We start from the raw sequence: 18,752 nt of genomic DNA on the forward strand, positions 1-18,752 counted from the left end.
GCTGGAGAGGTAGTATGGGGACAAGGAAACGGTGGATGAAGTGAGTAAGTATTTTGCATCAGTCTTCACTGTGGAAGACACTAGCAGTATGCCAGAAGTTTGAGAGTGTCAGGGGGCAGAAGTGTGTGAAATTGCCATTACTTAAGGAGAAGGTTCTTGGGGTATACAGCAAGGGTTCCAAAAGAGGTGGCTGAAGAGATTGTGGAGGTATTGGTAATAATCTTTCAAGAATCACTAGATTCTGGAATGGTTTCGGAAGACTGGAACATTTTAAGTGTCACTCCACCCTTTGGAGGGAATCAGAAGAAAATAAATTATAGACCAGTTAGTTTGACCTCAATGCTTAGATAGATGTTGGAGTTGATTGTTAAGGATGTGGTCTCAGGGTACTTGGAGGCACATGATAAAATAGGTCGCAGTCAGCATAGTTTCCTTAGGGAAAAATCTTGCCTAACAAATCTGTTGGAATTCTTTGAAGAAATAGCAAGCAGGACAGCCAAAGGAGAATCGGTGGATGTTGCGTACTTGAGTTTTCAGAAGCCTTTGGCAAGGGCCACACATGAGGCTGCTTAACAAGCTATGAGCCCATGGAATTACAAGAAAGATTCTAACATGGATAAAGCAGTGGCTGATTGGCTGGAGGCAAAGAGGAGGAATAAAGGGAGGCTTTTCTGGTTGGCTGCTGGTTGACTAGTGGGGTTCCACAGGGGTCTGTGTTGGGATCACTTTTTTTTACATTAAATGCCAATGACTTTGATGATGGAGTTGATGGCTTGTGGCCGTTTTGGAGGACAACATGCAGATGGGTGGAGCGGAAGATAGTTTTGAGGAAATAGGTTACAGAAGGCTTAGGAGAATGGGCAGAGAAATGGCAGATGGAATACAAAGAAAGGATGTGTATGGTCATGCACTTTGGTAGAAGAAATAAAAGTCTAGACTATTTTCTAAATGGAGAGAAAATTCAAAAATCTGAGGTGCAAAGGGACTTGGGAGTCCTCGGTGCAGGATGCCCTAAAGGTTAATTTGTAGTGAGGAAGGCAAATACGATACTAGCATTCATTTTGAGAGGATTTGAATATAAAAACAAGGATCTAATGTCGAGGCTTTATAAGGCACTGCTGAGGCCTCACTTGGAGTGTTGTGAACGGTTTCCGTTCTCTTGTGAATCCTAGAAGAAAGGATGTGCTGATTTTGGTGAGGGTTCAAAGGAGGTTCACAAAAATTATTCTGGGATTGAAAGGCTTGTCATATGAAGAGAGTTTGATACCTCCAGGCCTCGACTCACTGGAATTTGGAAGAATGAGAGGTGACCTCGTTGCAAGCTGTCAAATGTTGAAAGGCTGCGACAGAGTGGATGTGAAGCGGATGTTTCCTATGGTGGGGGAGTCTAAGACAAACGGATGTAGGATAAGAATAGAGAGGTATCCTTTTTAGAAAGGAGATGAGGAGGATTTCTTTAGTCAGACAGTGGTGGATCTGTGGACTTTTTGCCACAGACAGCCATAGAGGCCAAGTCTGTGTGTATATTTAAGGTAGAGATGGATAGATTCTTGATTGGTCAGGGCATGAAGGGATATGGGAAGAAGGCAGAAGATCGGGGACTTGATGGGCCAAATGGCCTAATCCTAATCTTGCAACACACATCAAAGTCGCTGGTGAACGCAGCAGGCCAGGCAGCATCTCTAGGAAGAGGTATAGTCGACGTTTCGGGACGAGACCCTTCGAAGGGTCTCAGCCCGAACCGTCAACTGTACCTCTTCCTAGAGATGCTGCCTGGCCTGCTGCGTTCACCAGCAACTTTGACGTGTGTTGCTTGAATTTCCAGCATCTGCAGAATTCCTCGTGTTTACGTTTTTAATCCTAATCTTATAATTTATGGTTTTATGGTCTTAAGATGTAACGTCCAGTGAGACTGTGAGGAAGGACAGGCAGCTGATAGGCCAAAACTGCAGTTAGTGGGATGAGCTAAAGTGTAATGGGGTGAGGCATAATTGAAAAAGGGTGATGGATACAGGACTGAAGGTGTTATATTTGAATGCACGCTCTACATGGAATTAAGTAGATAATCTTGTATCGTATTTAGAAATTGACAGGTGTGATGTTGTGGGAGTCGTGGCTGAAAGAAGATCATAGTGGGGAGCTTAACATCCAAAGCTATACAATGTATCAAAAAGATGGGCAGGTAGGCAAAGGGTAGCTGTGATGGTGTAAAATAAAATCTAATCTTTCGAAATAGGATCAGAAGATATTGAACCCTTGTGTGTAATGTTAAGAAATGGCAAGGGTAAAAAGACCCTGATGGGAGCTATGTACATACGGTGCTGGGTATAAAGTCCTTGGCAGTGGACTGAGCTTTGTGCTTCACATGCTTTTGCAAAAGAGTTGTTGATGAAATCGCCATGAGGAAAGCAGCCAGTGGGCTGCCTGGTGTTTCACTTTACCCTGTTGAGGTTTTCCACTTCATTCCAGCAGTAGTCATCAGAAATGTGACAGAAGTGACTAGTATGTATAATTACACAATAGTATGTGGTGATACACTGGTATAACCACGCGGCTGTTATTCATCAGTAATACGAGGGGTTCTACAGATGCTGAAAATCCAGAGCAACACTCACAAAATGCTGGAGGTCAGGCACCATCCATAAAAATGAATAAACAGCTGATGTTTTGGGCTGAGATGCTTCTTCAGGACTGGAGATATTCACCAGTAGATTGAGAGGAGATTTGATAGAGGTATACAAAATTATGAGGGGTATGTGCAAGCAGGCTTTTTCCACTGAGGCTGGGTGGGACTACAGCTAGAGGTCACGTGTTCTCAGTGAACAGAATAAAGTTTAAGGAAACATGAGGGAAACTTATTCACTCAGAGGATTCTGAGAGAGTGGAACAAGCTGCCAGCACAAGTGGTGCATGCGAGCGTGATTTCAATCTTTAAGAGAAGTTTGCATAGGTACATGGATGGTAGGAGTATGGAGAGCTTTTCGTACGAGTGCAGGTCAATGGGAGTAGGCAGTTTAAATGGTTCAGTATACATTAGATGGGTCAAATGGCCTGCTTCTGTGCTGTACTTTTCTAGGACTCTATGAACAGGACTCCAAACAGTAGCCAGCATGTGGGATACAAATTATGAGAAATTGAAAAGGCATATAAAAAGGGCAATGTTGCGATAGACATGGGGGATAGTGTGAAGGTAGATTGGGAAAATCAGGTTGGCAATGGATCCCAAGAGAGGGAATTTGCTGAATGCTTATGAGATGACCTGTTGTTCAATCTACTGGATTTGTGTTATGTAATGAAGTAGACTTGGTTAGGGAGTTTAAGGTAAAGGAACCTTTAGGAGCCAGTGTTCATAATGTGATATAACTCACCCTGCAATTTGAGAGGGAGAAGCTAAAGTCAGATTACTGAGGGATGGGAGAGGTGCTGTCCAAAGTTATTTGGAAAGGAAAACCAACAGGGATGACAGCAGAGCAGCAATGGCTGGTGTTTCTGGGGGAAATTCAGAAGGCACAGGGTAGATGCATTCCAAAGATATAGAAGTATTCTAAAGGGAAGATGAGGCAACTGAGGCTGACAAGGGAAGTGAAAGACAGCATAAAAGCAAAAGAGAGGGTATATAATACCACAAAAATTAACGGAATGTTAGAAGCTTTTAATAACCAACAGAAGACAACTAAATAAGCCATAAGGAGAGAAAAGATGAAATTTGAAGATAAGCTAGCCAATATTATCAAAGAGGATACCAAAATGTTTTTTTCAGATATATAAGGTGTAAAAGAGATGAGAGTGGATATCGGACTACTGGAAAATGGTGCTGGAAAGGGAGCAATGGGGGACAAAGAAATGGCAGAGAAACTTCATTATTTTGTGTCAGTCTTCACTGTGGACAATACTAGCGGTATGCTAGAAATTGGAGAGTGTCGGGGGGCAGGAGTGTGTGAAGTTGCTATTACTACAGAGAAGGTGCTTCAAAAGCTGAAAAGTTTAAAGATAGATAAATCTCATGGACTGGACGGACTACACCACAGGGTCTGAAAGAGGTGACTGAAGAGACTGTGGTGGCATTAGTAATAATTGCTCAAGAATCACTAGATTCTGTAACAGTTCAGTAGGGCCGTGGGATACCAACCCACTGCCCTTTACTGTGCATATTGTCTTGTTTATTATTTATTGTGATGCCTGCACTATTTTGTGCACTTTGTGCAGTCCTTGGTAGGTCTGTAGTCCAGTGTAGTTTTGTGTTGTTTTTCATAGTTCAGTGTAGTTTTTGTATTGTTCATGTAGCACCATGGTCCTGAAAAATGTCGTCTCGTTTTTACTGTGTACTGTACCAGCAGTTATGGTCGAAGTGACAATAAAAAGTGACTTGACTTGACTGGAAAATTGCAAATGTCACTCCACTCTTCAGAAGGGAGAGAGGCAGAATATAGGAAGCTATCAGCCAGATAGTCTGACCTCAGTGGTTGGGAAGATGTTGGAGTTGATTATTAAGGATGAGGTCTTAGGGTACTTGGAGACACATGATGATATAACCATATAACAATTACAGCACGGAAATAAACCATCTCGGCCCTTCTAGTCCGTGCCGAACTCTTACTCTCACCTAGTCCCACCGACCTGCACACAGCCCATAACCCTCCATTCCTTTCCTGTCCATATATCTAACCAATTTAACTTTAAACGACAATATTGAACCTGCCTCAACCACTTCTGCTAGAAGCTCGTTCCACACAGCTACCACTCTCTGAGTAAAGAAGTTCCCCCTCATGTTACCCCTAAACTTTTGCCCTTTAACTCTCAACTCATGGCTGAAGTCAGCATGGTTTCCTCAAGAGAATTCTCGGAAGAAGTAACAAGTCCGGAAGAGGAAAGGAGTTAAGGAGCCAGTGCAGATTACCCCTGTGGCTATCCCCCTCAACAAGAGATAGATCACTTTGGATAATGTTGGGGGCTGACCAAGCAGAGGATAGTCACAGTGGTTGGGTCTCTGGCATTGAGTCTGCCTCTGTGACTCAAAGGGAAGTGGGAGAAGTGGTGTGCTGTGATCTTAGGGTTTTCCTCAGTTAGGGGACTGGCCAGGAGGTTCTGTGGGCAAGAACGAGATTTTCAGATGGTTAGTTTCCTCCCAAGTGCCAGGGTCTGGAACATCTAAGATTGAGTCCTCAGCATTTTTAATTAAGAGGGTGAACAGCCAGAAGTTGTCGTCTATATAGGTACCAATAATGTGGGTAGGGTGAATGATGAGGTTCTGAAAATAGGGAGTTCAGGGAGTTGGATGCTAAGTTAAAGGGCAGGACCTCCAGGGTTGTGATCTCTGGATTGTTACCTGTGCTACATGCTGGTGAGGCTAGAACCAGGAAGATTGTGTAGTTTAACACGAGGCTAAGAAGTTGGTGCAGGACGGACGGCATAAGATTTTCGGATCACTGGGTTCTCTTCCAGGGAATGTGGGACCTGTATAAAAGGGATGGCTTGTACCTGAATTGGAGGGCAACTAAAATCCTCGTAGGAAGTTTTGTTAATGCTGCAGAGTGGGGTTTAAACTGGAGTTGCAGGGGGATGGGAACCAGAGTGGCAGAACAGTTCGTGGAGAGGTTGTGGAGACAAATGTTGGTAAGATCTCAGACAAAGTCAGGAATGAAAAGTTTGAGCATGGTGCAACAGGTGTCCTGAGCTGCATAGGTTTCAATGCAAGAGGTATCGTAGGAAAGGTGAATGAGCTCAGGGCATGGATCAACACCTGGAATTACAAAGTTGTAATGACTTCATTGCAGGAGGGGCAGGACTGGCGGCTCAATATTTTGAGTTTCTATTGTTTTAGATGTGACAGAGCGGGAGGGATTAAAGGAGGAAGGGTGGTGTTACTAGTCAGGGAAAATGTCACAGTAATGCTCAGTCAGGATAGACAGGAGAACTCTACTAGTGCGGCATTATGGGTGGAACTGAGAAATAAGAAACATATGACCCTGTTAATGGGGCAATATTACAGACCACCCAGCAGCTCCAGGGCTTTAGAGGCACAAATTTGTAAAAGAGATCGCAGACTGTTGCAAGAAACATAAGGTTGTTATAGGAACACATATCAAAGTTGCTGGTGAACGCAGCAGGCCAGGCAGCATCTCTAGGAAGAGGTGCAGTCGACGTTTCAGGCCGAGACCCTTCGTCAGGACTAACTGAAGGAAGAGTGAGTAAGAGATTTGAAAGTTGGAGGGGGAGGGGGAGGGGGAGATCCAAAATGATAGGAGAAGACAGGAGGGGGAGGGATAGAGCCGAGAGCTGGACAGGTGATTGGCAAAAGGGATACAAAAGGATCATGGGACAGGAGGTCCGGGAAGAAAGACAAGGGGGTGGGGGGGAGAAAGCCTAGAGGATGGGCAAGGGGTATAGTGAGAGGGACAGAGGGAGAAAAAGGAGAGTGAGAGTAAGAATGTGTGCATAAAAATAAGTAACAGATGGGGTACGAGGGGGAGGTGGGGCATTAGCGGAAGTTAGAGAAGTCAATGTTCATGTCATCAGGTTGGAGGCTACCCAGACGGAATATAAGGTGTTGTTCCTCCAACCTGAGTGTGGCTTCATCTTTACAGTAGAGGAGGCCGTGGACAGACATGTCAGAATGGGAATGGGATGTGGAATTAAAATGTGTGGCCACTGGGAGATCCTGCTTTCTCTGGCGGGCAGAGCGTAGGTGTTCAGCAAAGCGGTCTCCCAGTCTGCGTCGGGTCTCGCCAATATATAAAAGGCCACATCTTGAGCACCGGATGCAGTATATCACCCCAGCCGACTCACAGGTGAAGTGTCGCCTCACCTGGAAGGACTGTTTGGGGCCCTGAATGGTGGTAAGGGAGGAAGTGTAAGGGCATGTGTAGCACCTGTTCCGCTTACACGGATAAGTGCCAGGAGGGAGATCAGTGGGGAGGGATGGGGGGGAATGAATGGACAAGGGGGTCATGTAGGGAGTGATCCCTACGGAAAGTGGGGGTGGGGGGAGGGAAAGATGTGCTTAGTGGTGGGATCCCGTTGGAGGTGGCGGAAGTTACGGAGAATAATATGTTGGACCCGGAGGCTGGTGGGGTGGTAGGTGAGGACCAGGGGAACCCTATTCCTAGTGGGGTGGCAGGTGGATGGAGTGAGAGCAGATGTACGTGAAATGGGGGAGATGCGTTTAAGAGCAGAGTTGATAGTGGAGGAAGGGAAGCCCCTTTCTTTAAAAAAGGAGGACATCTCCCTTGTCCTAGAATGAAAAGCCTCATCCTGAGAGCAGATGCGGCGGAGACGGAGGAATTGCGAGAAGGAGATGGCATTTTTGCAAGAGACAGGGTGAGAAGAGGAATAGTCCAGATAGCTGTGAGAGTCAGTAGGCTTATAGTAGACATCAGTTGTCTCCAGAGACAGAGACAGAAAGATCTAGAAAGGGGAGGGAGGTGTCGGAAATGGACCAGGTAAACTTGAGGGCAGGGTGAAAGTTGGAGGCAAAGTTAATAAAGTCAACGAGCTCTGCATGCGTGCAGGTTGTTATAGGAGGTAATTTTACCTGCTCTACTCCTCTGTACTCATGACTGTGTGGCTCAGTATAACTCAAATGATACCTGTAAGTTTGTTGATGGTACAACCTTTGTTGGTAGAATTTCAGATGAAGAAGAAATGAAATATAGCAGCTAGTTAAGCGGTGTCACAGCAACGACTTTCCACTCAATGTCTGTAAGACGGAAGAGTTGGATGTGGAGTTCAGGAAGGGTAAGACGAGGTAACACGAACCAATCCTTATGGAGGGATCAGAAGTGGAGAGAGTGAGCAGTTTCAAGTTCCTGGGTGTCAAGATCTCTGAGGATCTAACCTGGTCTCAACATACCGATGCAGCTATAAAGAAGGCGAGACAGCAGCGATATTTCATTAGGAGTTTGAAGAGACTTGGTTTGACACCTAAATATTCAAAAATTTATAAAGATGTACTGTGGAGAGCATTCTGACAGGCTGCATCACTGTCTGATATGGGGGAGGGGAGCTACTGCACAGGACCGACCGAAAGAAGCTATAGAAAGTTGTAAAATTAATCAGCTCTGTCTTGGGTACTAGTCTCCATAGAATCCAGGAGATCTTCAAGGAGTGGTGACTTGGAAAGGTAGCGTCCCTTATTAAAGACCCCATCACCCAGGACATACCTTCTTCTCACTGTTACCATCATGAAGGAGATACAGAAGCCTGAAGGCACACACTCAGCGATTCAGGAACAGCTTCTTCCCCTCTGCCATCCAATTCCTAAGTGGGCTTTGAACCCATGAACGCTGCCTCACTTTTTTTTATATATATTGTTTCTGCTTTGCACTATATTTTCAAACTATTTAAGATGTGTGTGTGTATATATATATATATATATATAGTTTAATTTATTTACCAATTTATTTTTTTCTTTCTGTATTATCATGTATGGCATTGTACTGCTGCTGCTGCTGCTAGGTTAACAAATTTCACATGCTGGTGATAATGAACCTGGTACTGATTCTGACTGGGGTGTAGTGGACAGTGAGAAAGGCTACCATGGCTTGCAGAGGGACTTGATTTGACTTTATTTCTTAAATCCTTCACATACATACATGAGCAGTAAAAATCTTTACACTATGTCTCCATCTGAATGTGCAATTTATAGTAATTTGTAATATATAGTATGTACAACAGGACAGTCAATATAACATAGAAATACAATTTTATCAGCGTGAATTAATCAGTCTGATGGCCTGGTGGAAGAAGCTGTCCCGGAGCCTGCTGGTCCTGGCTGCAGTACCGTTTCCCGGATGGTAGCAGCTGGAACAGTTTGTGGTTGGGGATGACTGGGGTCCCCAATGATCCTTTGGCCCCTTTTTACGCACCTGTTGCTGTAAATGTCCTGAATAGTGGGAAGTTCACATCCACAGATGTGCTGGGCTGTCTGTACCACTTTCTGCAGAGTCATGCGATTGAGGGAAGTACAGTTCCCATACCAGGGAGTGATGCAGCCAGTTAGGATGCTCTCAATTGTGCGCCTGTAGAGAGTCCTTAGGATTTGGGGACTCATTCTAAACTTCTTCAACCATCTGAGGTGAAAGAGGTGCTGTTGTGCTTTTTTTTACCACACAACCGGTATGTATAGACCACGTGAGGTCCTCAGTGATGTGTATGTTGAGGAACTTAAAGCTGTTCACCCTCTCAACCCCAGATCTATTCGTGTCAATAGGAGTTAGTCTGTCTATTCCTCCTGTAGTCCACAACCAACTCCTTGTTTTTGCGACATTGAGGGAGAGGTTGTTTTCTTGACACCACTATGTCAGGGTGATGACTTCTTCTCTGCAGGCTGCCTGTTTATTATTTGAGATAAGGCTAATCAATGTAGTATCATCTGCAAATTTAATTAGCAGATTGGAGCTGTGGGTGGCCACACAGTTGTGGGATCTGCATTAGTTGGAAAAATGGGCTGAAAAATGATAGATAAAATTTAATGCAGACAAGTTCAAGGTTTTGCACTTTCGTAGGACCAACTAGTGTTGGTCTTACATAGTGAACTGCAGGACATTGAAGGGTGTAGCAGAACAAAGGGATCTGGGAATGCAGGTCTATTATTCGTTGGAAGTAGCATCATGGGTAGATAGGGTCATAAAGAATGCTTTTGGCATGTTGGCCTTCATAAATCAATATATTGAGTACAGGAGATAGGATGCTATTTTGAAGTTGTAGAAGACATTGGTGAGGCCAGTTTGGAGTATTGTGTGCGGTTTTGGCCACCTACCTACAGGAAAGATGTAATCAAGGTGGAAAGAGCACTGAGAAAAGATACAAGAATGTTGCTGGGTCTGGAGGACCTGAGTTATTAGAAATGATTGAATAGGTTAGGACTGCATCTTTTAAAATACAGAAGACTGAGAGAAGATTTAAGAGAGGTATACAAAATTATGCTGGGTATAGATGGGATAAGCACAAGCAGGTGAGGTTAGCAGAGTTCATGGGTTAGGAGTGAAAGGTGAGAAGTTGAAGGGGAACATGAGGGGAAATTCCTTTAATCAGAGGGTTGTGAGAGTGTGGAATTAGCTGCCAGCAGAAGTGGTGCATGAGAGCTCAATTTCAATGTTTAAGAGACGTTTGGATGGGTATATAGATAGTAAGGGTATGGAGGGCTATGGACCAGGTGTAGATTGATGTGAGTGGGCAGTTTAAATGGTTTAGCATAGACTGGATAGGCCGAAGGGCCTGTTTCTGTGCTATACATCTCTAAGACTATGACTCTAAGATAGACGAAAGAGAATCAGTGGATGTTGTGTACTTGGATTTCCAAAAGTCCTTTGACAAGGTGCCACTTAACAAGATAAAAGTCTATGGTATTACAGGGAAGATTCCAGCGAGGATTGAAGATTGGCTGACTAGCAAGAAAAGAGTGGGAATACAGAGGACCTTTTCTGGCTGGCTGCCGCTGACTTGTGGTGTTCCTCAGGGGTCTGTGTTGGGATCACTTTTTTCACATAATACAGAATGATTTGTATGACAAAATTGATGGTTTTGTGGCCATGTTTGCAGACAAAACGAATATAGGTGGGGGCAAGCAGTTTTGAGGAAGCAAGAAGCCTGCAGAAGGACTTAAACAGATTGGGAAAATGGGCAAATAGTAGCAGATGTAATATAGTGTCAAGAAGTGTGTGGTCATGCACTTTGGTAAAAAGAATAAAGACATTGATCATTTTCGAAATGGTTAGAAAATTCAAAAATCAGAAATGCAAAGGGACTTGGGAGTCCTTGTGCGGGATTTGCAAAAGGTTAACTTGCAGGTTGAGTCTTTGGTAGGGAAGGTAAATTCAATATTAGCATTCATTTCGAGAGGACTAGAATATAAGAGCAAGTTTGTGATGCTGAGGCTTTATAAAGGATTGGCTAGACCATATGGAGTATTGTGAGCAATTTTGGGTCCCTTCTGTAAGAAAACATATGCTGATAATGGAGAGGGCCTAGAGGAGGTTCATAAGAATGACTTTGGAAATGAAATCGTTAATGCATGAGGAATATTTGATGGCTCTGAGCTTATACTCACTGGAACTTAGAAGAATGGGGGGGGGGGGTGGTGGAATCTCATTGAAATCTATCAAATATTGAAAGACCTAGATAGAGTGGATGTGGAGAAGATGTTTCCTCTAGTGGGGGGAATCTAGCACCAGAGGACACAGCCTCAGACTAGAAGGATGTTCATTTAGAACAGATATGAGAAGGAATTTCTTTAGCCAGAGGGTGGTGAATCTATGGTATTTATTGCTACGGATGGCTGTGGAGGCTAAGTCTTTGAGTATATTTAAAGTAGAGGTTGATAGGTTCTTGATTAGTCAGTGCATCAAAGATTACGGAGAGAAGGCAGGTAAATGGGGTTGAGATGGATAATAAATCAGCCATGATGGAATGGCACAGCAGAGTCAGTGGGCCGAATGGCCTCATTCTGCTCCTATGTCTTATGGTCTAGAAATCCTGACTACCAGGTATTTACAACTCCTCTTTTTATTTCCGATCTCCAGCATTAATTCTGTTTTGATTTGTACAATTATGTTAGACAGTGTTTCCAAGCTAATTTATCAAATATTTTTGGTTTGCGTTGCAGATGGTGGAAATGGTTTGCTTGCATGTTATCAACTTGATGGAAGCTCTACAGGAGTGCAATTCAGCCATCTTTGTGAAGGTGACGATATTTTTGTTTTTCCAGCTGTTATTTATATATCATGATTTTTATACAGAAATTTCAAAATATTCATGATAACTAATTGGCAATCATTTCCCTTTTTAAGAAAGTCAGATTAAATGCCTTTACACAATTGTAATGAAATCTGTTATTTTGGAATACCTATATTAAAGTTGTCCTGTTCATGAAAACAGGGAAAAAGTTTTGGTATCTGACTATCATGGTGTTAATGAAACGCTGTAATTGGAACAGTTGTAAGTCTAGTGCAGTATAATCAGTTGCATGCTTTAGGGAGCATGCATTTCGTATGAGATAATAAGACAGTAAGATATAGGAGCAGAATTAGGCCATTTGGCCCATCAAGTCTGCTCTGCCACGTTATCATAGCTGATCCAATTTTCCTCTCAACCCCAGTCTCCTGCCTTCTCCCCATACCCCTTCCTGCCCTGATCAATCAAGAGTCTATCAATCTCTGCCTTAAATACGCATAAAGGCCTGGCCTCCACAGCTGCCTGTGGCAAAGAATTCCACAGATTCACCACTCACTAGCTAAAGAAATTCCTCCTCACCTCCATTCTGAAAAAACACCCCTCTATTCTGAGGCTGTGTCCTCTGGTCTTAGATTCTCCCACTGTAGGGAACATCCTCTCCACACTCACTCTGTCAATGCCTTTCACTATTCAATAGGTTTTAATCCCTTATTCTTCTGAATTCTCGTGAATACAGGCCCAGAGCCATCTCACGCTCTTCATATGACAAACCATTCCATCATGGAATCATTTTTGTGAACCTCCTTTGAACCCTCTCCAGTTTCAGCACATCCTTTCTAAGATAAGGGGCCCAAAACTGCTCACAATACTCCAAGTGAGGCCTCACCAGTGCTTTATAAAGTCTCAGCTTTATATCCTTGCTCAATATTCAATATAAATTTGTAAAATTTACATGGTCAATGCCTCATACTTCAACAGAAGTTGACACATTTTTACTTAAATGCAATTATTTTTAATAATTTACTGTAACTGTTATAATATTTAACATTTCAACTATTGTATATATTATAAAATACTGAAAAATTACAGTTTATACACGTTATATTGTAGTTGTAGTTCTTATAATTAAAAAAAACCATTATTCCTTTACGGTTGGATTAAATGCACCATTATTCATATAATAGTTTGAATTGTGCTGTACATTTGCTGGCATCTCAATAGAGCACTGGTCAGCTTGTTCCCAAATTCCATAAAGCATCAGCATCATCATGTCATAGTTAGGAACTTCCTGAAAGACAGACATCTGATCTTCTGCTCTCCTGGTGGACTCAGAACTGCGTCCGGGGACAGAGTTCACATGATCTGAGCTGATGGCATAATTCTGTATGTTATGTTGGTTAATACACCTACAGTGTATTTCATTATGATGTTGACTAGTGTGACATTAACATGTACTGAAATGTTTTGTTACTTTTGGAGTTTGGTAACCGGTAATATTTCATTTTAAAAGTGTTCTTGATTAGACGATAGTCAAGCAGGTTCACAAATTAGTAAATTAGTAGCATAATTGGCAGCAGCAGATAACCTTGATCCATAATGTAGTCACTGCAGAATAAATATGTTGTTGCTCATAAATTAGACATCGTCTGGCGTTTGCATCATTGAAGGTAGAGTTCAGTCTGGCGAAGTGGTCCGACCCTGGCAGAGAAGAGTTTAAAATTACAATACAATCCTGAGCACACACTTATTTGATTTTTGATTTTGGTAACATAATTATTGTACCAGTTTGTGACAAAACTGTGAACAGTTAGTTGAAAGCTCATTTGGAAGGACAAAAGTATTGTTGAAAGATATCACAATTGATGAATTGTTCATTTAGATTGCAAAGTAACATATAATCCTTTGGAAATTGTACACTTAAGGGAAGATTTGTAGAATGATCAGCTTAATATCAGTTGTTGAAGAATTTGTGATGATTATAACAAGGAATGCATTATTCCGTAAGACATAGAGGCAGAATTAGGTCATTTGGCCCTTTGATTCTGTTCTGCTATTCGATCGTGACTGATTTATTATCCCTCTCAACCCCACTCTTCGATTTTGCTCTGTAAACTTTGTGACCCTGACTAATCAAGAACCTATCAACTTCCACTTTAAAGATACGCAAAGACTTGACCTCCACAGCCACTGGTGGTAACAGATCCCACAGATTCACCACCATCTGGCTTAAGAAAGTCTTCCTCATCTCTGTTTTAAATGGATGTCTTTGCATTCTAAGGCTGTGCCCCCTGTTCCTAGACTCACTTACTATGGGAAACATCTACTCTATCTAGGCCTTTCAATATTCAACAGGTAATGTCAGATTAATGTTGTTAACTGGATCATCAGATTTGTGGACGACACTAAGATTGGATCGGGGCCAGCTGGGAAAATAGCCTGAAAAATGACAGATGCAATTTAATGCAGACATGCAAGGTGTTGTGCTTCAGTCGGACCACACAAGGTAGGTCTTGAACATTGAGTGATAGGGCACTGAGGAGTGCGATAGAACAAAGAGATCTGGGAGTATAAGTCCATAATTCATTGAAAGTGGTGTCACAGGTTGAGAGGGTCATTATAAATTGAAGTATTGAATACAGGAGATGGGATGTTATGCTGAAGTGGTATAAGACGTTAGAAAGGCCTAATTTGGAGTATCGTGTGCAATTTTGGTCACCTACCTCCAGGAAAGATGTAAGTAAGGTTGAAAGAATACAGAGACAATTTACAGTGATGTTGCCAGGACTGGAGGACCTGAGTTATGAGGAAAGATTCAATAGGCTGGGACTTTATTCCTTGGAACATAGAAAATTAAGGGGAGATCTGTTAGAGGTAAACACAATTATGAGGGGTATAGATAGGGTAAGTGCAAGCAGGCTCTTCCCATTGAGGTTGGGTGGGACTGCAACTAGAGGTCATGGGTTCGGGGTGAAAGATGAAAAGTTTAAGGGGAACATGAAGGGAAACTTTTTCACTCAAGGGGCCATAAGAGTGTGGAACAAGCTACCAGTGCCAGTACTGCATGCCAGCTTGATTTCAGTGTTTAAGAGGAGATCAGATAGGTTTATGGATGGTAGGGGTATGGAGGGCTATGGTACAGGTTGTTGGGAGTAGGCAGTTTAAATGGCTTGGCACTGACTAGATGGGCCAAGGGGTCTGTTTATAGAACGTAGAAGAGGACAGCACAGGACCAAGCCATTTGGCCCACAATGTTATGCCAAACCAGATAAAAACTAGTCTAAAACACCCACACACTAATCTCTCCTACTGACACCATGTCCATGTCCCCCCATCTTCCTTTCATCCATGTGCCTATCCAAACGTCTCTTAAAAGCCTTCCTGAGAAAGCTAAAGAAATTTGGCCTGTCCCCTAAAACCCTCACTAATTTTTATAGATGCACTGTAGAAAGCATTCTTCTAGGGTGTATTACAACCTGGTATGGAAGTTGTCCTGTCCAAGACCGGAGGAAGCTGCAGAAGATCGTGAACACAGCCCAGCACATTACACAAACCAATCTTCCATCCTTGGACTCACTTTACACCTCACGCTGTCAGGGCAGTGCCGCCAGGATAATCAAGGACACGACCCACCCAGCCAACACACTTTTTGTCCCTCTTCCCTCCGGGAGAAGGCTTAGGAGCTTGAAGACTCGTACGGCCAGATTTGGGAACAGCTTCTTTCCAACTGTGATAAGACTGCTGAACGGATCCTGACCCGGATCTGGGCCGTACCCTCCAAATATCCGGACCTGCTCTTGGTTTTTTGCACTACCTTACTTTCCTTTTTCTATTTTCTATTTATGATTTATAATTTAAATTTTTACTATTTACTATCGATTTGTACTCCAGGGAGCACGAAGCGCTGAATCAAATATCGCTGTGATGATTGTATGCTCTAGTATCAATTGTTTGGCGACAATAAAGTATAAAGTATGTATTACCTTTACCACCATACCAGGCAGTGCATTCCAGGCGTCCACAACTCTCTGAGAAAAAGTATAACCCTTACATCCCCTTTGAACGTACCCCCCTCTCACCTACAATGCAAGCCCTCTGGTATTAGACGTTTTAACCCTGGGATACAGATACTGTTTGGTACACTATCTATGCCTCTCATAGTCTTATAAAGCTCTGTCAGATCTTCCCTCAGCCTCCACCACTCCAGAGAAAACAATCGAAATTTTTCAGGCCTCTCGTGATAGCACATGCTCTCTAAACCAGGCAGCATCTCGGTAAACCTCTTTTGCACCCTCTCCAAACCATCAACACCCTTCCTATTGTGGGGCGGCCAGAACTGTGCGTAATACTCTAGATGTGGCCTAACCAAAGTTTTATAAAGCTGCAGCATAACCTCCTGAATTTTGAACTCAATGCCTCGACTAATAAAGCAAACATTCTGCAAGCCTTCTTAACCACCTTATTGACCGGTGTAGCCACTTTCAAGGACCTATGAACTTGGATCCCAAGATCTCTCTGCTGAGCAACACAGTTAAGGAACTTGCCCTCAACAGTATACTGTCTCCTTGCTTTTATCCTAACGAAGTGCAAGACCTCACATTTATCTGGGTTAAGACCTCGCATTCGTCAGCCCATATCTACAACTGATCTATATCATGTTGCATTCTTTGCCAGTCTTCTGTAGTATCGACAACTCTACCAATCTTCCCATGAGGGACTTTGTCAAATGCCATACTAAAATCCATGTAGACAATATCCACTGCCTCATCAATCTCTCTCATCACCTTGCCAAAAAACTCAATCCAGTTGGTAAGGCACAACCTGCCATGCACAAAGCCATGCTGAATGTTCCTCATTCAGCCATGGGTTTCCAGATGCTGATATATCCTATCCCTAAGAATGTTCTCCAGCAATTTCCCTATACCTGATGTGAGACTCACCAGTCTATAGTTCCCAGCATTTTCTCTTGTTCCCTTCTTAAATAGAGGTACAACATTAGGCCTGTTTCTGTACTGTACTTTACTATGTCTCTATCACCTTACATCTTCCGCTTATGCGAGAGGATAAAGGCATATTTGTAGTGCCTTCTATGAAGTACTGGGCAAAAGTCTTAGGCACCCTAGGTATATAGTATATGTGCCTAAGACTTTTGCACAGTGCAGTATTTGTCAACATGGAGCGGAGAGCGAGTTTATAAATCTGGCAGAAACAAAGGAAGTTGGGAATGGCGAGGGTGGAGTGCCGCGGGAGGGGTGTGGGACAGATGGAGTGCCAGGAGCAGGGTGCAAACACACCAAGTCCTGAGTCACCAGGCAAGGTAATGTAATTTCAAACAATTGGTGTGGGGTTAATCATTACAGAATGTCTCTCTGGTGCTTCTGGATCCCTCCCCTCTCCCTTCCCCTTTTCCCAACCAAGATTCCCCTCTCCCTGTCCCTTCCCACTCTCAGTCCACAGTAGAGACCCATATCAGAATCAGGTGTATTATCACTCACATATGTCATGAAATTTGTTTTTTTTTGCGATAGCAGTACAGTGCAACACATGAAATTACTACAGAGCTGTGCAAAAGTCTTAGGCAGCACAGCTGTATATATTGTATGTGCTTAAGACCTTTGCACAGTACTGTTCGTTGTGTTTTTCAATATCTTTTGAAAGATCTTTCAAGAATCATTAGCTTCTGGCATGGCCTACCAAGTTAAGAGCCCCTCATGTTACAGGAAAGTTCTTGCCATGGTTAGAGCATTGACTGATTGGTGGGAGGCAGTGAGTGGGAATAAAGGGATCCCTCTCTGGCTGACTGACAGTGACTAGTAGTGTTCCACAGGGGATGGTGTTGGGACCGCTTCTTTTTATGTCGTACATCAGTGATTTAGTTGCTGGAATAGATGGCTTTGCAGATTATACAAAGATTGATGGCGGGGCAGGTAATGTTGACGAAACGGGTAGGTTGCAGAAGAACTTTAGATCAGGAGAATGGGCAAGAAAGTGGTAAATGAAATATAATGTTGGAAAATGTATGGTAATACTCTTTGATAGAAGAAATAGATGTGCAGACTATTTTCTAAACGGGGAGAAAATGCAAAAATCTGACATGTAAAGGGACTTGGGAGTCCTTGTGCAGAAGTCACTAAGAGTTAATTTGCAGGTTGAGTTGGTGGTGAGGAAAGCAAATGCAATGTTAGCATTCATTTCAAGAGGTCCAGATTATAAGAGCAGGGATGTGATGCTGAGGCTTTATAAAACACTAGTGAGGCCTTGCCTTGAGTATTGTGAATAGTTTTGTGCTCCTTATCTAATAAAAGATGTGCTGGCATTGGAGAGGGTTCAGAGGAGGTTCACAAGGATGATTCCAGGAATGAAGGGATTATTAAACGTGGAATGTTTGATGGCTCTGGGTCTTTACCCGCTGGAATTCAGAAAGATGAGGGGGAATCTCATTGGAGCCTTTTGAATGTTGAAAGGCCTAGCTGTGGAAAGGATGTTTCCCATGGTGGGGGAGTCTAGGACAAGAGGGCACAGCCTCAGGATAGAAGGGTGTCCATTCAAAACATTTGCGGAGAAATTTCTTTAGCCACATAGTGGTGAGTTTGTTATCACAGGCTGCTGTGGATGCCAGGTTGTTGGGTGTATTTAAGGCAGAAATTGATACGTTCTTGATTGGACATGGCATCAAAGGTTAAGGGAAGAGGGCCGGGGAGTGGGGCTGAGGAGGGGATAAAAAAAGATCAGCCTTGATTGAATGGTGAAGCAGACTTGATGGACCAAATGGCCTAATTCTACTCCTATAACTGATGATCTATGGTCTTATGGTGTGAAAATTTGACTGACTTATTCAAAAGGCGAATATGTGTCTGTTATTTACATTGACTTTCAGGCATCAAATAGTCCTTTTTAAATCTACAATTACAAATGGAATTTAATAGAATTAAGTGGAAATTGTTGACTTGTTTAGAAAATTCGCTAAGTGGAAGGTGTAAAAATTAATCTTGGTAATATACACATAAAATCATATCGCTAATGTAAATGCTGGAGGAACTCGAGAAGACTAACTAGAAGGTGAAGCAAGGTGAGAAAACGTAAAG

At 42.9% G+C, this 18,752-nt stretch overlaps 2 protein-coding genes across 2 annotated transcripts in view; one reads left to right on the forward strand and one right to left on the reverse strand.

Moving 5' to 3' along the window:
* Positions 1-18,752, forward strand: part of LOC134344062 (protein unc-79 homolog) — a 403,221-nt gene that overhangs the window by 374,817 nt on the left and 9,652 nt on the right. Inside the window, exon 47 of the mRNA XM_063043251.1 lies at positions 11,603-11,680. Within this exon, the coding sequence (XP_062899321.1) occupies positions 11,603-11,680 (78 nt within the window). The remainder of the gene's footprint in view (positions 1-11,602; positions 11,681-18,752) is intronic.
* The window catches only part of prima1 (proline rich membrane anchor 1), a 254,401-nt gene continuing 248,183 nt past the window's right edge, over positions 12,535-18,752 (reverse strand). The window contains exon 5 of the mRNA XM_063043274.1: positions 12,535-13,368. Coding sequence (XP_062899344.1) covers positions 13,329-13,368 — 40 coding nt within the window. The 3' untranslated portion in view covers positions 12,535-13,328. The remainder of the gene's footprint in view (positions 13,369-18,752) is intronic.

This window comes from Mobula hypostoma, chromosome 1, assembly GCF_963921235.1.
Source record: "Mobula hypostoma chromosome 1, sMobHyp1.1, whole genome shotgun sequence".
Taxonomy (NCBI): Eukaryota; Metazoa; Chordata; class Chondrichthyes; order Myliobatiformes; family Myliobatidae; genus Mobula; species Mobula hypostoma.